The 26,144-nt window shown below is 35.6% G+C and overlaps 1 protein-coding gene across 1 annotated transcript in view; it reads left to right on the top strand.

Moving 5' to 3' along the window:
• The window catches only part of TTN (titin), a 235,050-nt gene that overhangs the window by 95,752 nt on the left and 113,154 nt on the right, over positions 1 to 26,144 (top strand). Inside the window, 31 exon segments of the mRNA XM_064718447.1 lie at positions 69 to 143; positions 301 to 375; positions 626 to 709; positions 1,000 to 1,062; positions 2,919 to 3,014; positions 5,059 to 5,142; positions 5,341 to 5,682; positions 6,864 to 6,941; positions 7,148 to 7,222; positions 7,436 to 7,519; positions 7,729 to 7,815; positions 8,344 to 8,424; positions 8,588 to 8,677; positions 9,891 to 9,995; positions 10,226 to 10,309; positions 10,626 to 10,703; positions 10,918 to 11,001; positions 11,233 to 11,316; positions 11,541 to 11,873; positions 13,503 to 13,586; positions 15,510 to 15,593; positions 15,786 to 15,866; positions 16,761 to 16,841; positions 17,613 to 17,723; positions 17,888 to 17,959; positions 17,962 to 17,988; positions 19,093 to 19,173; positions 20,543 to 20,626; positions 20,958 to 21,080; positions 21,816 to 23,618; positions 25,902 to 25,985. Coding sequence (XP_064574517.1) covers positions 69 to 143; positions 301 to 375; positions 626 to 709; positions 1,000 to 1,062; positions 2,919 to 3,014; positions 5,059 to 5,142; positions 5,341 to 5,682; positions 6,864 to 6,941; positions 7,148 to 7,222; positions 7,436 to 7,519; positions 7,729 to 7,815; positions 8,344 to 8,424; positions 8,588 to 8,677; positions 9,891 to 9,995; positions 10,226 to 10,309; positions 10,626 to 10,703; positions 10,918 to 11,001; positions 11,233 to 11,316; positions 11,541 to 11,873; positions 13,503 to 13,586; positions 15,510 to 15,593; positions 15,786 to 15,866; positions 16,761 to 16,841; positions 17,613 to 17,723; positions 17,888 to 17,959; positions 17,962 to 17,988; positions 19,093 to 19,173; positions 20,543 to 20,626; positions 20,958 to 21,080; positions 21,816 to 23,618; positions 25,902 to 25,985 — 4,797 coding nt within the window.

A 26,144-nucleotide genomic window follows, 5' to 3' on the forward strand; every position in this document is an offset into this window, starting at 1 on the left:
CCAGGGCCATAAAGGCAGTAATATATGTGAAATACTTAAGTATTTTTATATTTTACTCTTTTTAAAAGTGACTGAAGAAGAGTCTTACTACATAGAGGAGACAGTAACTGTTCCAAAAAGAGAGGAAGCCCCACCTAAAAAAGGTATAAGTTCATTTCACTTCAACATATGAGCTGTTTCACCTTTCTTAACATTATATTGCCACTACATGTTTATGTCCATTTTTGGCATTTTTGTATGTGTTTGTGCTATAGTGATACTACTCCTCTATGTAAAACTATGTATTGTAATCTTTTAAAGTGCCTGAGAAGCACAGGAGAATTGTCCCTGAGCCAAAAGTCCCAGCTGCTCCAAAGGAAGCTCCAGGAGTTAAAGGTATAAACCAGTTCCTCAACTGGTTGATGTATCTTCGAAGGGATTGTGTTTGTCTTACTGTCTTGCTCGTACATGTTGACATAAGTGGTGTCTTCTCACAGTGATGAATGCTGTCTCAAATTCCACCTTGTACTTTGAAAATTCTTGTTTGTGTTAACTCAGTAAAACACATTGTGTAGTAGGTAATTGTAAATATTACACTTTAATATTCTTTCTTATCTTCCTTCTCATCTTGCTCATTTTTCTAAAGTTCCTGAAGTTCATAAGAAGGCAGTTCCTAAAGAGAAAGTGCCTGTTCCTGTGTCTAAAAAAATGGTAGCTCCACCAGCAAAAGGTATATCAGTGTTTGTTTCTGTTGCAAAAAAAGAAAAAAGCTTTTTTTGCTACATTCCATTTTTAACATATATGCCTTGGCTGAGGATTGTAGTGTTGATGCAACATAGATCTCTGGTATCAAATTTCTTCAACATTAAACATGTTTTTATGTCTGTTTGTCTACAATGACACCTGTGACCTTTGCTGTCTTGATGAGATTTATATGTTATGTTATTTATATGTTATTTCATCTTCTGTCTTATACCTGTTGATGAAATCAAACAAATTTTCTACACAATCTTTTTTAAGAACCTGAAGAAGCATTGGTGCCCACTTTTGAGGCAGAATTTGAAGAACCTCCAACAACCAAAGGTAAACAGATTATTATCATGGAGATTTTTTTAGTTAGGTCTTGCAGTATTTGTGTTTAGGCAATTTACTTAAATACGGTTTTGTTTGTTAGTATCTGTAACCTTTGTAGGGATCTCCCCTTTGTTTTGATTCTACTCATTTGGGTGCTATGGATGTAAAGGATGCTCTTCAGCAGTGTCTTATTTCTTTTGCTGTTGAAGTTCACTTAGCACTTTTTTAAACAATCAGAAGTAAAAGAAGCATATTTCTGCATTTCAAATATTGTAATTAAATATCGCTCCACATTATTTTTAAGTGACTGAAGTACACAGGAAAATTATCACAGAAGAAAAAGTTGCAGTTGCTAAAAAAGAAGTGGCTCCACCAAAGAAAGGTATATAAATTTTCAGAGTTACACTAGAGAAGTCTTGTCTCCGAATAGTGGTTTGTATTTATGTCTCGTTATCTAACACAGACTCTAATGTTCAGTGTTTGCTGTCTTTTTTTCTTTTTTTACTTGAAGAAATGTCAAGTCTCCAATTTGTTTTGTTATCTGCTTATATTTATATACTTGTATACTTTGTGATTAATTTAACATCTATTACAATAAACTTTTTTTACAAACTGCTAGCAGTGCCCAAGAAGCCTGTGCCAGAAGACAAAGTACCTGTTCCAATTTCACAGAAAGTGGCAGCTCCACCAGCTAAAGGTATACAAGTTGCTTTGGAAGTAGAGATGGCTTTTAAATATCACACATCCATGTGCATCATACTCAGAGTCTGCCTAGTTAATAAATCTGTGTCTCCTGATTTGGTTATAAATGAAAAGGACCTTCATCTTTTCCCCTTCAATATACTGCTGAATGTAACAGAGAATAGTCACGCACCTTCATTCTTTGCATTTTTTAACTACTTAACTATTTAATTCCATTGATCACTCTGGATGCTTAAATGCTTGCAAAGCTGAGTGACAACATTTACTCAGTGAAAAAAAATTGAACACAATTTTTTTTTTAAAAATCAATGTTTATAATATTGTCAATATTCAGTGAAGTATTTCAAACTTACAAATTTGTTCTCTGTTTCTGTGCTTTTCTTGTGTTTGATTTTGTTATGTACCCTGAGTGTGTGGTGTTCTGTGGCTTCATGGAGTTTCTGAAGAGTTTAGAGACAAAGTCTTTACCTCTTACTTTCATCTTCATTCCATCTTACTTCACAATTTGTGAATATTCTGCTCAATTATTTTGTCTATATATCTATTACTCTAATATTAGATGTATTATTTTACTATATTATCTGTACGTGTCATGTGATTATTTTGTTTATTATACTTTCTTTTAAACAGTGTGGTATTTGTTCCTAATTGTTTGTCTATAATTCTTTCTTACAAGTTTCAGAATGTGTGTGATTTCTTTTAGAAGCTAGTTTTCTTACAATTACTATCTTTAAAGTGCCAGAAGCACAGAGGAAAACTGCCAGAGAAGAAAGAGTATCCATTGCTGTTCAAAAGAGAAAAGTGTCTCCACCACCAGAAGGTAGTCCTGCCCATGGGTTAATCTATGAACAGATTGTGTTCAGGCCTATTGGTCTGGCATGTCTCCTAAGATTCAAATTTAGAATTATAGAATCATTTAAGTTGGACAAGACTTTAAGGTCATTGAGTCCAACCATTAGCCTTACACTACCAAGTCCATCACTATGATCCACTGTAGTCCCAGAGGAACTTTTACAAAGCCTTTGAGAAATATTAGGCACATTTTTCCCAATTACTTTGGGTGTGGGTGGTGTCAGGAAACAATAGTTATTTTTCTCAGAAACTCCAAATGGGATATTTATTATTGTACATTATATTACCCCAGAAAAAAAAATTAATGTTAGACTCTATCTTTGAAGTACCAACAGAAGAAGAACATTGGGCTATGTCAGAGGAAGTATCCGTTTCTCTCCACACAGAAAAGGAGATTTCCTATACAGGTATGAAGACTAAAAAAAAATCTGTATCCAAAGTTACATCTCATCAGCTAGTAAAAGAAACAGAGAATAAAACTAAATTTCATGTCCTTTGCCACTGCCAGTTTATCACAAAAGTGAAGCTTGTAGAATAAGGCAGGACAGTATTTCATTATCGCAATAAAATACTGTTTCTCATTTAATTCTTTCCCTTGGCTTGCTGCTGTTCGCATCGTGGAAGCCAAATAATTTCATTAGGTCCTCCTTTTTAAATCTTGCCACCTGTCTGACCTTTGAGGGGAAGCAAGAGACAGTCTTTGCTTTCATTTAAATTAACATGCTTTATTAATCTGAAAAGACAGACCTTTCCTGTTCTGTAAAAGCAACTCCTCACCTAAATCTGAAGGTTAAAGAAAAAAATCCTTAGCTCTACTATTGCCTGCATGGCTGAGACACTTAACACAATCCAATGTAATGGATCTGCTTGCTCAACAGTCCATAGCCTGTAAGGAAAATTTGTTGCTCTTTTACTTTTGCATTGATTTGTGAAAAATGACCCACAAGATGCCTCACACTCACTACTTTTAGATCTGATTCCATTGATAAATGGCATTTTCATATTCATATCATGAAAGATTAATACAGACAAATCAGCATGAAGTTAAATTTCCTATTTAGTCCCAAAGTTGGGGGGACAAGCATACTATGCATACCAAGAGTGTGATGAAGGATGACCTTTGGCTCTCTGTAAGGCAGGTGTAATATGCCATCTGGTCTGGAAGGAAAAGGGTCAAAGCAGAAAGACATTAAAGGCAACAGTTCTCCAGTAGGGTACCAAACATTGGTGTTTTAGCTGGAAAAAAAGAATCCAAAGGAATCTGAGCTTTCTGAAAAGGGCACTCATGCATAATGCAGTTTTCGATTTCAAATCCACCAAAGTATCGGTTCCAAGCAGTTTCAGTTTAACATTTCAAGTATAGATGTACCTGGCATTTATAATTAAATATCAAGGAAGGCTGTGCCAGAAAATACTTAGAGAGCTAATGAGTCTTCACACTGCCCCAAAAATAACACCAAGCATCAAGACTTGTGGCAGCCACTCATCTATGCTCACTGGAGCTTGTCATGAATAAAGCTTCTAGAAATTCTCAAATTTGTCAGCAACAGGATGGATTCCATCTCTGAAGGTCAGAAAAAAAATCTCAAATCCATTAAGAGAATGCCACAGTTATTGTCTGAATTGGCAAGTCTGCCAGATCTTAAAATGACAAGGTAATTTTCTGTGCAGTTTCCAATTATATTGGTCAAAAATTTTCCAAGACACCTGCCTCAGAAGACAAGACCCACACACTTCTGTAAAAGAGAATATGCTGCTTAAACACAGCATTCTTTACTGAATAAGTCTTAAAAACTGAACATATCCACATCTTAAGCTTTTGGAGATGCTCCTGCTTTTACAAGGAACGGCTCCTTGCCATGTCAGAAGAAACAAGTCACTTCATAAAGTAATTGACAGAAGAGGAAAAACACCTTTCTCACTGAGCACGTCATTCTTTTGCTTTTAATTAGACCAGAGCCCTTATCTATTGTTAGTCACTCTCAAAGTTTCTCTCCATGTGTTCCTTCACCTTCATCTAGAGTTTCTAACACAAATCTTTTGTTGTCAGTGAATGAGGAGTCTTGATCTCTTCCTGAGGTAGTGCAAAGTGTCACTGCTCTGGCAAGGAGCTGCTACAGAGAACAATGAGATTTATTGATTTTATAATTGACTGGCTTTGGATTTTGAGTTCTGCCCATCAGCAAACTTAATTTTACTGTTGGCAGCAGTGGATGAAGCAGGAATCATATCATCTGCTTATATTGGTACCTTGAAAAGTTGGTTGTTTCTTAATTGAAAAGAAGCCTAATTACTTCCCTAGCTACATGTCCAGTGGCAATAAGCACGCTTGTCTTTTACATGTCAGCCATGTGTTTGTAAGATATCTTTTTCTGTTTCTTGCCAATACTTCTGCTATTTAACAATTTGCATATAAAAATTCTTAAATGTAATTGTACTGTATCTTTTAAGTGCCTGATGTACCAGAGAGGGCTATCATTGAAGAAAGAGTACCAATTTATCCTCCTAAAAAAATGGCAAGACCACCAGCCAAAGGTATACTGGACAGAGTATTCAAATATGGTGTAAATGTTTTTTGTGTCATGTATGTTCCATGTGCAGTCAGTACTGATTTGTTTTCTATGGAATGTTCTTCCTTTGGTTAATTCTTAGTTGACAATGCCTTGTGATCCTTATTATTAGTAAGATCTGTGTGCTAAATTTTAAGGTTCTTTTAATTGGTATCTTTTTAAGTGCCCGAAGTACGCAAGACAGTTGTCCGAAAAGAAAAAGCGTACGTTGAAATTCCTCAGTATGAGGAGGAGGAGGTTCCAAGGTACGAGGAGGAAGACACCACTAGATATGAGAGGGAGGTAATCCAATACAAGGAGGAGGTTCGCCATTACGAAGAAGTTAGTCACTATGAGGAGGAAGTTCCTCAGTATGAAGAGGAAGAAGTTCCTCAGTATGAAGAGGAAGAAGAAGTCACCCATTATGAAGAAGAGGCTGCTTATTATGGAGAGGAAGTTGCTGGATATGAGGAGGAAGAGCCACAGGTTCCTCAGTATGAAGAGAAGGCTCCCCTACCAGCCAGAGGTATACTTCACTTTAGGGTTTGTGTGAGGAAAAGTAGTATCTTTTCATTTTATGAAAGTACCAAATTTTGTTTTAAAATGTTGCAGTGTGCTTTACAGTGTGCTAAAGCCTTTCTGCCTCATAATATAAAGGTATGGATCACGTATATCCAATTTTCCAAAATTACATAATCATCTAAGAGTATCATTTCCAGTCCTGATCCAAATCATTCCATAGTGTCTTTTTCCATCAAAGAATTTCAGAATTTCATTTGACTAATTAATAAATGTCAAAATTATATATAACATTGTTTGCAGTAGAAATTTTGTCATATAGCTAAGAAAAGATGAGGCTGTACACTGCAGAAGCCAGGTTAATCCTGGACAGGGAGATTAGTGTTGGCTGATATTTCCATTTAATCTCTCACAGTAGCTAAGTTTAATTCATATGTACTCCAAACTTCTTTCATTATGCTCAGAGACAGTGGAATTATTCTTTTGTCATTGTAAAATTTATGTGGACATTTCTGGGGTTTGGAGTATGAACAAAAGTTTAGATACATTTTAGTTGAAGCCTTTGCCTCACTGCAGTTAAAGTCTGATTTCAGAAGAGTAAAAGGATTTTTTAAAAAGCATTTCATTTACCCAACAAATTGTGGTATAAACTGCTAGGTACTTATAATGGACAGTTCTGTGCTTGGAGTCAGTCAGTTGATAAACTAGATGTGCTGGGGTTTTCTGCATTTAGAAAGCTCTTGGAAATTTTTCAGGAAGAAAATGCAGTCAACAATTTATATTTAAAATATATAAAAGAATATTATCAGATACAACCTATTACATGCCTGACAAGCATTGGAAACATTTTTTTAATAGCTGATTCAAAAAACTGACTGAATCTCTGTGACTTAATCTTCTTGATCTTCTTCTTTCAAAAAAGCCCTTGAAGTTGAAAGCATTTTTATTGATGGTCTCCATGGCTAAGAAGGGAGAATAAACATAATCAGGGAGAATAGACATAATAGCAGATAATATGATGACTTTGTTATTTTATTTTGTCTTAGTGATAAAATCTTTTTAAATCATAGCTGGTTTTTTGAGTATGTGATGTTTGTTTGCATGAGTATATATTTGTGATGTTTGTTTGCATTTTATGTTCCTATTGTTACGGGAGCAAATACCTAAACATTAATGGTATCTTTCAAGTGCCTGAGGTTCCCAAGAAGCCTGTTCCAGAGGAAAAAATACCTATTCTGAAGAAAAAAGAACCTCCTCCAGCCAAAGGTATATATCATCTCTTTATGTTAAAAGACATCCTCTGAATATTTAATTCACATTATTTTTCACATGCCTTAATTGCTTTTTACTTTTTTCTGTTCTTTTTGGAGAGGGGTCTTCATATGAAATATTTGTGTTGTTGTCTTTTTTGTTTCATTTGTATTTTGAGTAGCTTATGGTTCATTTTTTTAACCAAACTCATGTTTTTGAAGTGCCCGAGGTGCCAAAGAAACCTGTACCTGAAAAGAAAGTCCAAGTGCCGAAGAAGGAAGCTCCTCCAGCTAAAGGTACATGCACTTGTCATTATCTGTGGTCAGAAAAATCTTCTAGCATTCCTTCATCTTCTCACTTGTGTTAAAAACCAGGATACAAAAAGAATTGTTACTCTTAAGAGCTGTGGTTATTTTTGTTTGTGTTTAATTGTTTTAGTGTGATTGGTTTGTATGTCATGTTGTTTCGATTTTCATGCCAAGCTCAATATTTAATAATATCTTACTAAGTTCCAGAAGTGCCAAAGAAACCTGTGCCAGAAGAGAAGGTTCCTGTTCCTGTACCAAAAAAGAAGGATGTTCCACCAGCCAAAGGTATAGGACTTGACATAGCTCTTGATTGAATGTTTTATAAAAAAAAAAAAAAATTTAAAAGTCAGTCTTTTTTCAGACATGATGTAGAGTGAAGAGTTTTCTATTCTTGACAGTTCTTCTTTGTCACCCAAATTTATTGATTAATATCAGTATTCTTTACCTTATGGCTCAAAAATGAAATTCTTAAGCTACAATAATATTTTTTCAAGTGCCTGAAGTACCAAAGAAACTTGTGCCAGAAGAGAAGGTACATGTCCCAGTGCCTAAAAAAGTGGAAGAACCTCCACCCGCCAAAGGTATGCCATTTTCTAGTTCAACTCTGTGATTCTACTTTTGTTTCTTCATCTTTATGAGATTCTTACTGGCAGTAACAATCCCATTCTTCAGCCTAATGTGTTTGAACCCCTCCCTGAGCCGTTTGACACTGTTGTGTGTCTGTCTGTCAGTCATGGGGTCTGTCCTTACTCTTCGCTTTGAAAATGTCTTTGTGTTTTTTATGGTCTCTGTTTTTTGGATCTTATATATCTAAATCTTTTAAAGAAGTTGTTGCTTCAAAAACAGATGGTCCAAAAGAGAAAAAATTTACCTAAACAGCCAGACTTCCCCCTTAGCCTTACCACACCAGTTTCTAGTCCTGTAGTCCTTGTATATTTGTAAGTTTACATCTGTGCATAAATCTGTGGATAAAATCAATATTAACTTTCATCACATGACTAGATTTTATCCTATTTGTGTAGTTATCTTAATATCAGATATACAGTTATCTTTTTACTAGGTTTATATTACATTGAAAATTAATTCCCTAAATAAAAATGTCTTTAAAGTGCCTGAAGTGCCCAAGAAGGTTCCAGAAAAGGCAGTACCTGTCCCTGTACATAAAAAGCCAGAACCTCCGCCAGCCAAAGGTATTGCTTCCTATAGCTGGACATGTGGGTAATGCTTGTTCTTGGTTTTGTGTATTTGTTAGAATTTAACTGCAGTGTTGTAGCAGTGTGTGACAAATGTACTTGCTTTAGCTTCTGTGTAAGTTGTGTCTAAGTTTTCTACAATTAAAAACTATCTTTAAAGTGCCAGAAGTACCAAGACGTCCCAGTGAAGAGGTACCTATTTTTGTTCCTGAAGAAGAAGAGGAAAAGGTTCCAGAGATGCCAGCAAGAGGTACAGCATTGATTCTTGAAGATTATCAGAGCTTTGTTCAATTCATTAATGGATCTTCATCTCCAGTGATTGTTTTAAGCTTGGTATAAGCCTCAGTTAACCTTTTGAGAGGAGTTTTCTTCTTCTTCTTTCTGGTCTTTGTGACTTTGTTGTGTAGATTTAGTAGTTTTGATGCTCTAAAAGCAATTACCAATTTCTTATCAAAATAATATCTTTGAAGTGCCAGAGATGCGCAAGAGAGCTGTCCCAGAAGAAAAAGTACCTGTTGCAGTTCCTAAAGTAAAGAAAATTCCACCAGCTAAAGGTATATCACATCGTGACATATGCAGATAACTCCTCTCCCTCTTTTTTTCATATTTCAGTGGAACCTAATTTTAACATTCAATTTATACTCGTGTGAATTCAGGTCCTGCTGTTTCCCTGCAGTGAGCAGTGCTAGGGGTCAGACAGGGCTTGTCTATTCTGTTATTGACTGCAGCCAGCTGAGAATCAGGCCTTGAATGATCTGTTTTATTCCACTTTCACTGGTTACTGTGAATGAAATAATTCCTTCTGATATTTTCATCCAGAAATAATTTCTAAAGTAATTTAAACTTTCTTTGAACAAAACAGCTTAAATTAAATTTTATGGCCCTTTACCTGGAAATTCTTTAATTTAGGGAGATCACTCTTACATGTATCTTGAGAATAAGTTAGATTCTCAAGGGTTTTAGCTAAAATTATACAAAGATAATGTCAATATATAACTGATCATGCTAATAACCAGATCCTATACCTTAAATGTGAAATTTGAAGTGTAGGTAGACTATTGCAAAGGCCACTGTTGGATGACAAGCAGATTCTACCTCAGCAGCTGAGTAATTTGGAAAAAAAAAAAAAAAGAAAAGAAAAGCGGACACTGTAAGGTTTTTATGTAAAAAACCTTAATGCTAATAATGTTTTTTAACTGTGGTTTGTAGCATATTTTGCTAATATTTTCTGTTTGCAATGACACTGTGGAATTAAAAATCGGGCAAACGTGCTAGTCCTCATATAAGACTTGCAACACATTTACACATCACTGGTTTCAGGGAGTAAAAAACACCCAGTAGCTTCCCCTACTTTTTATTTCTATTTCTATTGTTACTTTAAAGTTGGTGTCTTTGTGTTTTATGTTATGGATTTTTCTTTGTGATGTCATGAAAGTAAAGTTCTTAAAACAATATCTTCAAAGTGCCTGAAGTTGCAAAGAAAGTTGTGTCTGAAGAAAAGGTTCCCATTTTTGTTCCTGAGGAAGAAGAAGAGGAATTTATTCCAGAGGAAATTGTACCAGAAAAAGGTACATGATCTTTTCTTGCAAGTCACTCATGGCATCTTTTGTGTTCAATGAAATTCACCTCTATTTCTTGTTCTAAGTTTTATGTAACTCTTATATATGTTTTTAGTTTGTGGTCTTGTTCTATGTTTTTATCTTGTTTCCATGTTCACGTTTTATCTTGTTTCCATGTTCACGTTTTTACTGTTCCAAAAGCAATTTTAACATGTGTTTGCAAATTGATATCTTTAAAGAACCTGAGATTCCTAAGAAACCTGTCCCAAAGGAAAAAACACCTGTACTCCCACCTGAGAAACTGGAGCATCCTCCAGCAAAAGGTGCATAAGTTAACAATATGTTGTTATTCAGTGTCTCTGTTTAGTTTGTTTGTTATTTATGTTAGCTTTGTGTCCCTGCTGCATTTCTGTATTGATATCTCAGAGTGCCTGTCAAATTCCTAGCACAAAACAAACTCTGAAACTATTTGAGTTGCTCAAGAAGTCAAGCCCGTGGGTGTGAACTGTCTTGTTTCTGTTTCATCTTTTAAAAATATATTCTGCAGATCAGTTCTTCTTGTGTCTCTTTGTACATGTTTTCTGTTCTCTTTCTCATACTACTGGTGGATGACATTCTTAAAATAAAATGTCTTTAAAGTGCCTGAGATGCCTAAGAAACCCATTCCTGAAGTGAAAGAACCTGTTCCTAAAAAGGTGCCAGCTCCATCAGCCAAAGGTACTGCAGACTGTAAATGCTGTTATGGTTAACTGATAATATTCTTGATCCAAGCTGAGTTTAGCAAGGCACACTTAACTATTTCTGTCCTGTATTGTATTTGTCACTATAGTATTTGTTTGTGCATTTCTGCTCTGTTGTTCATAAACTTCTGGCTTTCTGTCCATTTAAAAATTGTGCAAAAGTACACTGAAGTTAGATTTTATCTTTAAAGTACCCAAGGTGCCTAAGAAGGTTGCTCCTGAAGAGAAGGTGCTGGTTGCTCCTGCTGAAAAAGTGGAGGTTCCAGCTGCAAAAGGTATATGTCCTCCTTATAATTAATATTTATGATAGGAATACCCTTGACCACCTTCTTTCTAACTTTTGTCTCTGTTGTACAAGATCTTTGTTTGAATTTATGTTTAAACTCTTCATTTTCAATGTTTGTGTTGTTGAACCATAAAGCTCTGTTTCTTGTGCTTTTTTACTTACATTGCTCTAAGGTGATTTGTTGTTTTTAAATTCCTAAACAAAATCTGTATCTTTTAAGTCACGGAGGTGCGTAAAAGAGCTGTGGCAGACGAGAAAGTGCAAGCTGTTGTGCCCAAACCCAAAGAACCGACACCAACCAAAGGTACAGGTATATTTCCTCTTATTTTTCCCAAAGATTTTTTTCCTCTTCATTCTAAAATCTTTTATCATATATATATTTTTTCAGAGGCATAGTTTTATAATTTAATGTAACTTGTGCTTGAGGTCGTCATGCATATTCTCTGTTCTATGTCAATTATCTTGTCTCGCTGTAAAAAAAAAAAATAAAATACTTGTCAGGCAGTAACAATAATACTGTTTCTAAAGTGCCTGAAGTATCCAAGAAACTTGTACGGAAAGAAAAAGTCCCTGCTCCTGCACCTGTGGTGGAGAAGTATGAGTATGCCTATGAAGAATATGAGAAGTATGAGACATATGAAAGCTTTGAAGAGTTTGAGAAGATTCAGGAAGCTGAAGAACTTGAGGCGTACGAGGAACCTGAAGAACCTGAGGGGTATAAGGAAATTCTGGAACACGAATATGAAGTGGAAGCTGAGGAGAGAGATGTCTATGAGCAGTATGAGTTTAAGGAGAAGGAAGAGATCTATGAGAAGTATGAGGAGGTATATGAGGAGACTTATGAGACCAAACCAGCTATAGGTAAATCAAGTCATGACTTCTTTGTTCTTATAGTGTGGTGAGTTTTCAGTTGCTGCTTAAGCCTCCTATGGGTGTTTATTTATATTTTGCCTTGTTCGTAGTCCTGTGTGTGTCAGTTGCTGGTGATGATAAATCCATTCAAAGTTTGTCTCTATCCTAGTGCTTCCTTAGCAATTCCCTTCCCTGTAAAATGGGAGGGTTCCCTATCTGACTGCCCAAGAGTGAACTAGCAGATATATAACACAAGCAGAGAAAATGTTAATCTTATTATGGAATTCAGCTTCAACCTGAATTACTTTTCATGCATTAATATTTAATTCTTTTGTCCAGTTCAGGTCCTTTGAGTTATAAAGATATTAGGACTCATGTAGAACCTTCATTCCCATAATTTAAATTTATGATCATGGGATCCCTCACACCAAACAGAAACTGCATTTACATTATACCAAACAGATGTATATTGATATTTCTGATTTTATTACTCAAGAATTCTGAGATGACTGCTCCCTTTTTACTGCATGACTTATGAGGTGGCTCCTCTACAAATGAGTGATTGCTCTGCTTGCTGTCTTTATGTCTGTTTCTTCATAAATAACTTATAATCCATAATGACATATTTTTTAAAGTGCCTGAGTTGCCCAAAAGACCTCTGCCAGAAGAAAAAGTACCTGCTCTTAAAAGAGAAGCTCCACCAGCTAAAGGTACATCATCCATCAGATAAATTTGAAAACACAGCCTTCTCCACTAGTCTCTGAATCCCCAAATCCAGTATTTTGCCTATTCTGATTTGACTTCTGGACTCTTAGCTTTCTTTCACTGTACTGTTAAACATAGATTACTAAAAAAAAATTACTTATTTAAAAAACAAAAATGAAACAAATTACTTCCTTGAGACAAAGTGAATTAAATTAGTACCTTAATTTAACTTCTGCCATCCCAACTTAAGTGATACTTTAAAGCTAATGGTTAAAACTCTAGTTTCCTGCAGAATCCTAAAAACCTAGAACTCTTTTTAACCTAATGTGCTGGAGTGTGTGCTATCTTAATAGGTATTGTCTGTATCAGGCTTTATGAAACATAAATGTCATGACTAGCAAATGTCAGCGAGTGCTAGAGAAGTTACTGCACTAGTCCAGAGTTCTGTAATTTTCTGTTCATAGCACTAGATTTGCCAGGAATTCGTTTTATGCTAACTTTTATAGTTATTTCTCGTATGAATTGTCAGAATGAAATCAGTGGGAAAACGTGGATCAGTTTGCTTGTTTGTTTTTACAGAAAAGCTTGGAGTTATTTGATAGGAAATTGCAACCTTACCCTATTCCCAGCTGCCATCAATTACAGCTGATAGCACATGAAACCTAATTGTTAAGGCTTATCCCTATTCAAAATTTATCCAACAACAGCAGTGATTTTCTTTCATTTAATACTGAAACTGGCTGCATTAATCCAAGCAAAACAATCCAGATAGGTGTCTTCTTTTCTACAACATGTATTTATGTATTTAAGAAACATTTTTGTGTTTTGCTAAGTTTTCTGACTGTTTGCATTGTTTGCTTTTTGTTTAACTTCTATTCTTACATAATTCTCATATTGCAAACGTTCTTAAAAAAACTACCAATGTCTTTAAAGTGCCAGCAATGCCAAAGAAACCTGTTCCAAAAGAGAAAGTACCACCTGCTGCTCCTAAAAAGGAAACGCCTCCACCTGCTAAAGGTATACTTCTCTTCACTGTCCTTGTGAAACATGAACTCTGATGTCAATCTTTTGTCCTCATTGTTTGTTGAGAAACATGTGCATGTTTTATGTCCTCATGGTGGGTCTTTTTTCATTTGTTTGTCATTGAGTCTTTTTTGCCTGTTGGTTTCAAGTCATTTGTTGAAAACATGTCAGTCACTTAAAAATGTGTGTTCTGTCCTTAATTTGCACATGAAAAAAGTTCAGAAAGAAATAATATCTTTATTTCTTCTGGAAAGGAAGAAGAAAAAGTAATCTTTCAAGAATGTATTTTTTAATATGTTATTCTTCTGTCTAATCTTCAAAATTAACATAAATGTTCTTTCAGGAAGGATTTAATTCTTTGATGTTTCAAAAATCTTCCTTGCTAGACTTGCTCTTCTTCTTTTTAACTTCTTTCAAGTAGCTTTGAAAGCCCTAAAAGTAAATTATATCTTAAAGGGCCAGATGATTTCAAAAGACCTGTCCCTGCAGAAAAGAAACCTACACGTACACCTGAAATAGAAGTTCCACCAATGAAAGGTAAAGGAGCCTTTGATATGAGATTTTATGGAAAGAAAATATTTGTGCCATTTTTTCCCAGCTAACATCACTAAAACTTGTCATGTTTTTTACACCACTGCAATCTCTAAGTGGAGATTGAAATCTCAGTGATAAATCCCAAACTCTGGGTCAAACATTTCAAATATGTGCTAGACAGTAAATCACTGAATTATGAATGAAAACATGCTGAGGAGGTATTGCTGCTTGCAACAACAGTATGTAAAGCTTCAGCACTTTTCTATTTATAATAGAGTTGTGAAGTTTCAGTTGGGGTTTTGATAACAATACTCAGGTCATGATATTGGTGAAGAAGTAACAGGGCAAGAGCCAGTAAGTTAAAGCTATTAAAGCTGTTACATCAGCCAGAAGTAAGAGCATGACAATGCAGTAAGGAAAGCAAATGGCTCTCTCTTTGAGAGCTGAAACCATAAATTTCTTCATGTAGTTCATTGTTCCAGGATGGCAGTTCTAGAACTGTATCATATTAATTCTTGAAAATTTTCCAAGACCTCAAAACAACATAGTTTTCTGGGTTTATTTCTGTTTGGGATATTAAAAGTTGAAACTTACTTTGAAGTTACTAAAAAAAGCTAATATCTTTGAAGTTCCTGAGTTTCATAAGAGAGCTGTCCTTGAAGAGAAAGTACTCACCATTATCCCTAGAGAAGAGGAGCCTCCTTTATATGAAGGTACACCAATGACTCATCTACCAAATAGAGAATTCAAGAGAATATATCAAGTCATGCTCTATATTATTCTGTAAAATATTAGCTGATTTTAATTCATTTTTTAAACTATCAATATCTTTCAGACCATCTATGTCCACAAATTTAGATGTAATTCAGCATTTAAAAAATTTTAGATTTAAAACCTTACACTAAATGTAAAAATGGAGTTTACCATTTTAAAAATGCTATACTTTTTTCCTCGAATAGTGTGAAAAAGATACATAAAGAAAAGAAAAGCTAAGTTTCTGATTCAGGAAGCACTTGAGTAACACTGGAGTAAAGAAATGAACTGAAGCAGACAGTGGTTTAAGAGCCATCCTGAGCAACACCTAATTTTTGAGTTGCAATGGAGATAGTCAACTCCAAATGAAGACATACGAAATTCAGTTACAATTTCTATCTAATAGACAGAACTAAGAAACTAGAAAATGAAATTAAATACTTCTGTATACATATATTTTAGTAATTGGGAATGGTAAAGTCATTCAATGATCAGGCTGAAAGATATTTAAATAACTTATGCTCAAACAGCTCTTTGTCCATATGCATTTCGGCATGCTTTTATTTTGTCTTTCTACTCCTGTCTTGTAACTAATATTAAAATATGTAAAATAAACTAATATCTTTAAAGAACCTGAAGGTTATGGAGAAGTTCCAACAGAAGAAAAGGTGCCTTTTATTACTCCTAGTGAACCAGAAGCTCCAGCAGCTAAAGGTAAACCAACTCTTCAAGCAATCTATAAAGCAACACATTCCTACAAATTATTCTTCTTCATCATTCCATCTGTGTGTTAATCTGTTATTTAATGTTATTCTAAAGTTTCTTTAGATGCTATGTGTCTGTTGCTTCTTTGCTACTTACACTTTGTGTACTATAATGTTCTTAAAAAATTTAATATCTTTGAAGTATCTGCAGTGACAAAGAAAACTGTCCCACTTAAGAAAATACCTGCTGCTGTACCTACAGAAGAAGCTCCTCCAGCTAAAGGTACATTACCTCCAAATTAACCCTCTCTAACCTCTTATGAAAGTGAGATACCAAGTCAGAAACCCAATTTGCTTGTTCTCCTTGAACAACACAACTAGATGCTAGAGACACTTTGCAGTTGGTTTTTATTTTTTTCCTATAAGTAGTTACTTAAACAGATTGATACATTCTGCAACAATTTAAAATTTAGGAAGACTAAATTAGACTGAAATTTAGTGGGCAGGAGACTCAGGGATTAGTTTTATATTTTTTGACTTCATGTCTCATGCTCTATTTCTCAAAATACTTTCTCTGACAATATATTGGGAAAAAATCTAAAAGGTTGTGAGAGAAGATTATTTGCAAAAGGATTCTTTATAGTCATATCGAGGGCTTAACTAAAGTCAAGATTAAGGTATGACTTTAAATCAGGACAAAATAGAAGGCCACAAAATTTTTAATAGAAACATAATTTTGTTACATGATTCCAGAATTGAAGAGGTCTATACGTGTTGGAACCCTAAAAATTACCTAATTGAACTGTATTTTTGCCTTGCTTTTATGGGTAATTTTTAAGTTTCTAAAAAGAAAACTCTTTTTAGTGCCAAAAGTCCTTAAACACACACATACACATGCACTCAAAACCATCCCACCAACAAACAAACAAAACCAGGAAAAACAAACAAAAACCCAAACATAAAAAAACCTCCTACTATCTTTTCAGAGAAGAGCATATTCAGAACCATAAAAACTAGGAGTTAGAAAAATAACAGACTCCAGAAGGTGAAGTTAAGTTTTATTCACATCTCAAAACCACATATTTTTCCTTTTGTTCTAGTAGATTTAATTGTTTTTTACGAAATTGTATTACTTATTTCATAATGCAAATTTCTAAAATAAGCCAATATTTTTAAGTTCCTGAAGTACGAAAGAAAGCTGTCCACAAAGAAAAAATACCTCCTGCTGTACCTAAAGAAGAACCTGCACACTTTACAGGTATAAGAAATTTTAAGTTTGATTTGAAGAATAAAAACATGTTTTCATATATAAATTATTTTGAGAGCATTCTGTTTATCATGAACTTAACAGCTTTGGTTGTTTGCAACAGTAAAAAGTAATTTAAAAGTTATTGCCTGTAGTTGTTCTTAAAATTAAGTGCTGCTTGAGATCAGCACAAAAGAGAAAAACATAAAGAAAAAGTGACAGAACTGAGATAGACAGGGCCTATTTCTGCACTCAGGGCAATAGCTCAGTTTAGGGCACATCACACATTTTTCTTCTGACAAACTGCAGAGACCAGGTCAGTGAGGAGTTTTTCATCCCTTATTTGAAAGCATCCTAATTTTGCACATTGATGTAAAATAAACCTGTATGTCTTCAGAGGAGCTTGAATATTTGATTATATTTGTTATTTATCTAACATGTTGTCTTGCTTTCTGAAGATACTCTGAGTTAATTTAAGTGTTTAAACTAATATCTTTCAAGTACATGAAGTTTATGAGGAGATTCACATAGAAGAAGAAATTTCTACTGTTCATAGGAAAGAGGAGGCTCCACCGTCTAGAGGTATATGACTTCTTCATCACCTCTTCCTACAATTTGCTAAGTCTTGAACTCCAAGAAAATTAAATTATTTGTTTGTGTTTCGGTCCTTGTTCAGCATAATTCATATTTGTATTCATTCTTTCAGTACCTTGCTTATATGAAAAATTTGAGATTTTTCATGATGTGTCTCTCTCTGATTAAATTGAACTAATATCTTTAAAGTGCCTGCAGCCATTAGGAAAGCTGTTCCAGAAGAAAAAGTACCTATTGCTGTGCCTAAAAAACCAGAACCTACTCCTGTGCCTAAAAGACCAGAATCTCCACCATCTAAAGGTACTTTGAGAGCCTGGTAGAGCTGAGGTCTTTCCCTGATAAACATCTTTACTTTTTTCTGTTTCTTACATAGTTTCTGATTTAATAGTTCAGGGTCCACATGTCAGATTTGTGGTGTTTATGTTGTATATGTCCCATTTTCTGTTTGTTAAGTTGTGTTTAAGTGATAAAATCAAAATCAGTAAATAGCTTTAAAGTGTCTGAATTGCCTAAAAAAAGTATTCCTGAAGACAAACTCTGCCTAAAAAGCCAGAAGCTGCCAAAGGTATAGGTCACCAGATTCTTTCATTCTTTTTCTACAACTTTCTTCTGTCCCTTGTACTGTTGCTGTTAAAGGATTTAAAATCAGTTGAGTTGATCTATTTATTCCACCCAAGAATAGCCCAGAAATTGTACCAGAAGCCAGTGAAAGGGACTAGAAATAAGGAAAGCTCCAGCCATGTTAACACACTGTGAGATTTACAGAACACTTTCACTTTATGGGTACAGCCTCAGAAATTTTATCATACACTAGCAAGAAGTACATCCTATCCCTCTGTTTCACATTGCTCATGTTAAACTTAGGGGTCAATTGATTTCATTTTGAATGGAAATGGAATTTGCACAGAAACCAGCTGTTACAATTCATTCAGGTGTTTCACAAGCCTGTCTGAACTGGCAGTTTGAGTGGCATTAACAACTGTCAAGCAGCAGAGCTTATCCCACCCTAGTCATTATCACATAGCACTGCCAGGCATAGAACTGTTATGTATGACATTTAAAAGGCATTTCATTGAAGTTCAACTTTTGCCATGACTTCTTTAGCTTGTTTTTATCTTTATGGGGAGTATAGCAAATCTAAACCTGCTTGACAACAGATCCCAAGCAAAGTCACTTCCAACTTACTCTTTGCCAGAGGGGTCGAACCTTGAAGACTTCTCAGAAGTTGTAACTGTTGTCAAAGCATCCTTATCCATCTACTTGTTTTGTCACATCCTTATATATCAATGTGTTTTGTCTTATGTCTCTGTACTGAATGTTTAATTTTTTGTAATTTAAAAAGCTACACTAATGTCTTTAAAGTGTACAAGGTATCTAAGAAATCAATAAATACTGTTATATCTAAAATACCAAGGGTAACACTACCTAAAGCTTATATGTCAATAATAGTGTCTTTCAGAAGAGGGGATTTTTCTCTTGAGCATTAGAGTTTATAGCAAAACTCATTTATCAAAATCCAATTAGTGTGTAATCACATAGAAGGCTTTTTGCATGACATCTCTTTTTATATCTTTCCTTCTGATATGCTTCTTGTGATCCTCCTTCTCCTTTACTATGTACATATTTTAAATGCTTTATTTTTAAAAAATGAATGCTGTTTTCTTTAAAGTGCCAGAGGTGCCCAAGAAAATTCCAGAAGAGAAAGTGCCCACTGCTGTTTCTAAAAAACCAGAGCCACCACCAGCCAAAGGTATGTTGTGCTACAGAAAACTAAAATTTGGAAGAGGAAAAACACCTCTATCTTGATTGTGCACATTATTTGTATGATTGCTTGTTTGTGTTTTCCTGTTATTTTCTTTGCCTATATTGTTCTATATATGTTAGTGTGTTTGATATTCTTCTCTTTTGAATCATAGTTGTAATCTGTACCAATGTGTTAGAAATATTGCAGTAGAAATATTGAGCAGAAATGAGATTGACCTTTGAGAACAAAAGCAGAAATCTTAAGAGAAGAGGAGAAAAGGTGGCCTCTGTGATGTGAGATAGTCCTGACTGACAATGAAAAACTAGCCCCAAAGAGAGCATAGAATGAGTGATAGAGATGTCTAATATAGAAGAAAACTTGTGTGTAGAGACAAAAAAATTGATACCAAAAAGTCATCATACATAGAAGAATGTGACAAGGAATACAAAATAGACAATGTCAGTCTCAGTCAAATAGAGATTTGAGAGATGTTTGAATAAAATGGAATAATAAGCCCCAGAAGATTCTGAGGTGTTTCCTGAGGCTTTACAGAGACATAAAATAAGACAATAAACAAATCAAATCAGATGTTTTATTAAGAACCTTGGCAATTTCTACTGAAAAGTTTTGAACATAACTGTAAAATTCTATATAATAACTGATAATAATCCATTTCCTAAAGGGCCTGAAGGACCCAAGTAGATGTTGAACAAAAAAAAAATCAAAGTTGCTGTGCCTAAAACCTTAAAAGTTATACTAGCTAAAGATACCTGACGTTATGACAAAAGTACAGAATTTTAAAAAATATATTTTCTTGTTTTAACAATATAGAAGACAGTATTCAAGACCTCTGTTAGCATTTTCTTCTGTTGTAAAAAGTTTGTCAAGTGAGAAAATGTATTGAGTGAAGAAAGTAAATCTTTGTAGTTGGTGTTTTCACTAAGAGTGATCTGCTGTTATGCTTTAGTGTTTATGAAATTCTGACAGTATAAAGTCACTGCTATTTTTCGAGTGTCTGAGGTACCAAAGGAACTGGTCCCAGAAGAGGTTTAAGTTAAAGTATCAAAGACACCAGAACATCCAGTCACTAAAATTGTATGCAAGTAAAGAAAACCCCTTAATTTTCTGCAGTACCATTTTAACATAATGGTAATTTACTTTTACTATTGATGTCTTATAAATTTTTTTGTTGTTTCAGTTGTAGTTTTTGCATCTGTAACTCTGTGAGGCAGCAGAGAGAGTTTTCTCTAGGGAAAGGAGAAATTACATATTCACATCCAAAATTTCTCATGCTTTTGAAGTGCCTGAGATTTACTTTTTCTTAATGTCTGAACACTGCAGACATACATAAATAAAATTACTGCTTTTTTTAAAGTGCCTGAGGTGCCCAAGAAAGTGATTTCAGAAGAAAAAATACACATTGAAGTTCCTAAAAAACCAGAACCTCCACCAGCCAAAGGTATATGTTCAACAGTAATAAGACTGCGCACAAACATTTATCTGTTTCTCTAAATATTATGTTTCTTATATTTGTGTTAGTAGCTTTTTTGTATACTTTATATAAGTGTTACAAACTGTGTTGTCTTTTTCCTTTGTGAATAGCTCCTGGTGACAGTGGCTACTAATAGTGTGTGTAAAGCAATATGAAAAAAAATCCAACAACCAAATGGTTTATAAGGGTGGGCTTTTTTCTGATGCTGTTAGCCATTTTTTTTCTTTGGAGTTATTATTGTTCTTTTAATTCCTATTCTTCAAATTCCTGAAATTAAAACAAACAAATATCTTTAAAGAACCCGAGGTGCCGAAGAAAGTTGTTCCAGAAAAGAAAATACCTGTGCAAAAAATACCAGAACCTGTGGTTGTCCCAGAACCAGAGGCTGCACCTGAAGAACCAGAACTCCCACCAAAGGAAGGTAAATCTCAACACTAATAAAATAACAAAAGTAATGGTTTTCCTCTTTTCTTTAACATGTAATTATCCAAGCCTTCTGTTTCCTGAAATTCTAAATTCTGCTTGTTCTAGTTATTTACATATATATGTGAAATAGACACACATGGTTGTTTTTGAAAAAAACTAGTGGCAAATATTGGATGTCTGAAATGCCTGTATGTTATTCTTACTATTATTCTACTTCAGTTCTTCTTACTATTTTTGCATATTCTTGCTGTTCTACCTGCTTTTGTTCAAGAAAACCACCACAGCTAATAACTTAAAAGTTATAATAGGAGAAGAAAACAAAGTATCCATTCTAGTAGCTAAGAGGAGAAGTTATCAATTTAATTGAAATGCCAGAAGTTCCACCAAGAAAATCTACATGCCATCACTGCTGTTTCTTGAAAGAATCTTCAGCTTATTGCCTGCAGTGCAATTAATATCTTTTGTCCCGTCCATTCTGTTGACAATTATCATGGCTTTTACTTACATCTTAAGTTATATTATTAGTGCATGTGTGTACTTCCGTATGGGAGCGTGAGTTTTGTGAGGCAGAGTGTGTGTATGTACTCTTGAGAGAAAAGCCAAATGTTCTGTATTCATCTTTTAAAAGGCCAGCATAGATGATTGATACTTGATATGTTTTTAATATTTCATCACAACTGTCTTTTTATGTTTTATGGTTGGCTTAATTTTGGTATGATTGTCCGTGCAGCTGTTAAATTTAGAACTAATATCTTTTATGTACATAAAGCAACCAAGACAACTTTGCCAGAAAAGAAAGTACGTGTTCCAGTTCCTCAAGAACCAAAGTCCATTGCAGGACACCCAAAACCAAAGCCTCAAGAGGTGGAACCGCAAAAACCAGAAGTGGCTGGAGTGGCCCGAAAACTAAAGCCTGTAAAGGCAGTACAAAAACTTGAGCATGTTCTGACATCTGAGCAGCCTGAGACTGTTTTGACATACCAAAAATCAGAATCTGTTGCAGCATCCCAAAAAACAGAGTATATTGTGTTGCCTGAGAAACCAGAGTCCGTTGCGGTACCTGAGGAGCCCAAGCCTGATGTAGAGCCCCAGAAACTAAAACATGGTGTGATGCCCCCAAAACAGAAGCCCATTGTGGAATCCCAAAAACTAGCCCAGGTTGTAGTGCTTGAGAAACAAGAGTTTGTTGTGGTACCTGAGGAACTCAAGCATGATGTAGAACCCCAAAAACTAAAATATGGCATGATGCCCCAAGAAGAGAAGCCCATTGTGGAATTCCAAAAAGTAGCACATGTGGAAGTGCTTGAAAAACAAGAGTTTGTTGTGGTACCTGAAGAACCCATGCCTCATGTAGAACCCCAAAAACTAAAATATGGCGTGATGCCCCCAAAACAGAAGCCTGTTGTAGAATCCCAAAAACCAAAGCATGTTATAGTGCCTGAGAAACCAGAGTCCGTTGCGGTACCTGAGGAGCACAAGCCTGATGTAGAGCCCCAGAAACTAAAACATGGTGTGACGCCCCCAAAACAGAAGCTCATTGTGGAATCCCAAAAACTAGCGCATGTGGTAGCGCTTGAGGAGCCAGAGTTTGTTTTGGTACCTGAGGAACCCAAGCCTGATGTAGAACCCCAAAAACTAAAATATGGCATGATGCCCCAAGAAGAGAAGCCCATTGTGGAATTCCAAAAAGTAGCACATGTGGAAGTGCTTGAAAAACAAGAGTTTGTTGTGGTACCTGAGCAACCCATCCCTCATGTAGAACCCCAAAAACTAAAATATGGCGTGATGCCCCCAAAAGAACAGAAGCCCATTCTGGAATTCCAAAAAGTAGCACATGTAGAAGTGCTTGAAAAGCAAGAGTTTGTTGTGGTACCTGAAGAACCCATGCCTGATGTTCCACCCCAAAAACTAAAATATGGCGTGATGCCCCCAAAACAGAAGCCCATTGTGGAAACCCAAAAACTAGCCCAGGTTGTAGTGCTTGAGCAACAAGAATTTGTTTTGGTACCTGAGGAACCAAAGTCTGATGTTCCACCCCAAAAACTAAAATATGGTGTGAAGCCCCCAGAACAAAAGCCGGTTCTAGAATCCCAGAAACCAGAACCATTTATGGCCCCTGAGGAATATGAGCTCATAGTACTGTCTGAGAAGTCAGAGACAGTTGAATCAACTCAAAAATCAAAGCGTGTTGTGGTGCCCCCCAAAACAAAACATTTCGTGCAGGCCCAAAAAACAGAGTTTGCGGCAGCTGAAGAAACAGACCTTGCTGCAGATTTCCAGAAGTCAAGGCCTACTGCAGTGTCCAGAAAATCAAAGCCTTTTGTGCCAGAACCTGTCATGGTGTCTGAGGAACCAGAAACTGTTTTAGAACCCCAAAAACTGGAGCCTTCTGCACCTCTTCGAAAACCAAAGCCTGAAGTGGCACCCAAAGAACCAGAGCTGGTTTTGGCACCAGAGGAACCACCACCAGCCAAGGTGGCCGAAAAGGAGCAGCATGTTGCTGCTAAAAAGCGAGCAGCTGCACAGTCTAAAGGTATCTCTTGTGCATAGGATCTCTTTTCCTTCCCTCGAGTATGTTGCTTCACTGCTCATTTTAAAGCTTAATATATGTAACTAATAGGTACTAATATCTTCAAAGGACATGCAATGCCCAAAAAGCTGTCCCAGAAAAGAAAATTTGTCTAGCTGTTCCTGATAAAAACAAAACCTGCATCAGTCAAAGCTATGTGTTATCATGAATACATGACAATCACACCGAATCTTCTCTTAAGTAATATTTTAACCTCTTTTGTTCTGTCTGTCGTTTTTGATCTGTTTTAAATGATACTCACACTGAGTATGAGTGTGTGCTTAATTATTACTTCAAAACATGTCTGTTGTCCTCTGTGTTTCAGTCTTTGTATTTAATATTGAGTTTTATTGTAACTCTAAAATGAAATGCACTAATATCTTTGAAGTGCCTGAGATGGCTGAGAGGACTGCTCCAGAGAAGAAAGTGCCCCCTGCTCTATCTAAAAAAACAGAAGCTTCACTTCCTAAAGGTACATGTCACCACTATTATCATCATAAAGAAAGGATGTTATTTGCTTTTTAGGGTTATTTGAAATCAATCTCAGTTTAAATTGACGTTTCACTGTATACTCTGATATCAAAAATGTAGGAGAAATGAGCCAAATATGAATTGCTGTGCAGCGGTGTGAAATGTTTTTCTCAACTTAAACCATCCAAACTTTTATTATAAACTTTTATTATACTGGGTTTATGTCATATCAAGCAGATATTATCAATTCCTGTTTATCCTCCTACCAAAAAAATGCCAAAATCTTATAGATGCAAGAGAAGGAGTTTGTGAACATTATTAGTAGGGATGGCTTCATTCATGGTTTAGTGGGACTGGGCAGTGTTATATTTACAGTTAGATTTGATGATTCTAAAATTGTTTTCAAACCTTGATGATTCTACGAGGAAAGACAAAATAGACACAAACTAAGGGCTTCAGCAGAGAAGTAGCAGTTTTAGTACATAGAGCAAAATAATCACAAATATCTCTATGTATCTGTATCACAGAGCAGAATATCTTCTTTAAACTGTTATTTCTAATTTGTCTGTATTTAGGTCATACATTAACATTTTCGACTATGGGATTTGCAAAGTTGCTACTTTGTATAAATACCATGAAAGAGCTGTAAACTTACTGTCAGCATGTAAGACAGTGAGCCTTCAAAAAGGCATTTATAAATGAAATACAAAAGAATTACTAAGGACACACTAAACTGAACGCACTATCCCTTGATGCAATGATGCATCATTTAATTTCCTTTAGAACTCCCAAGCTCCGGCCAGAAAAAAACATTCCCTCTGCCATCAGATTCTCTCCATCTGAAATACAAAGGCATTCCTCAAATGAAGTACCATATCAAAGTGATGACATAATTTTTTAAAAAATTGAAATTAATATAAGAGAAAACAGTAATAAGCAACATCTAGTGATTAGAATGAAAGCCAGGGGATGACAGAGTGAAAATATTAGAATTTAAAGAAGAGGGGAAAAATGCAGAGATAGAAAATGATAGGTGAATTCAACCTGAAGTATAAAAATAGTAATAGTAAAGGGGCAAGCAAAAATATGACAATGACTGACTAAACCAGCACAGAAAACAGTCATTTATGAAACATGGCTAATAGACAAATACATTAGAATTCCACAAATAAATCTCTAATCATGTGTTACTAAGAAGCCAGACATATTTTCTACATTTCCACCCCGACCAAGAAACAAAGACCACACACAGAGTTCCCATCTCCTGTGGGGTGTCTTGGATACCCTGGTCATTCCACAGTTCAGAAGCAAAGCAGAGCTGATGGCTGAATGTGACCACAGCACTTTCTCAAAAAGGACTCTGTGCATTTACTACTGGTTGCTTTATTGTTACATAGCCATCTGCAGTGCCCACAAAACTAAAATACACTAATATCTTTGAAGTTCCCAAGGTGCCCAAGAAAGGTGCTCTGGAAGAGCCTACACCTGTAACTGTGCCCAAACAGCCAGAACCAGCAGCAGTTCGAGGTACTGGCTTTGTGCATCAGTCCAAATGAGACTGTCCTTATTGTCTTACATGTTATTTCTGATGTCTTTTGTTGTTCTGTTCATTCTGAAATTTCTGCCCTGTGGGGGTTTGTGTGTGTGAACCAGTGAGAGAGAGAGGTTGATGCTGTGAGACCACTTTGGTTCCTTTGTGAGTGCATTTCCGGTCTAATGTCACTGTGCATCCTCCTGTTGTGTGTACAAAACTGACTGCTACTAATATCTTTGAAGCGCCCGAGGTGCCCCGGAAGGCTGCTCGTGAGGAAAAACTACCTGTGCCCTCTGCCAAAGCACCAGAGCTTCCAGCACCCAGAGGTACCTGTCCTCATGGATAACCTAACACAGAGTACTCTGAATCCTCTTCTCCTAAGCCTTGTCTACCCTCTCCTGACCTTTCTCTGTTCCCTGACTGGGCCTGTCAAGGCTGTGTGTGCTGGGACAGGGGTGCTGCTGCCTGGTGTGTGAGGGTCTGAG

This window comes from Zonotrichia leucophrys, chromosome 7 (assembly GCF_028769735.1).
Source record: "Zonotrichia leucophrys gambelii isolate GWCS_2022_RI chromosome 7, RI_Zleu_2.0, whole genome shotgun sequence".
NCBI lineage: Eukaryota > Metazoa > Chordata > Aves > Passeriformes > Passerellidae > Zonotrichia > Zonotrichia leucophrys.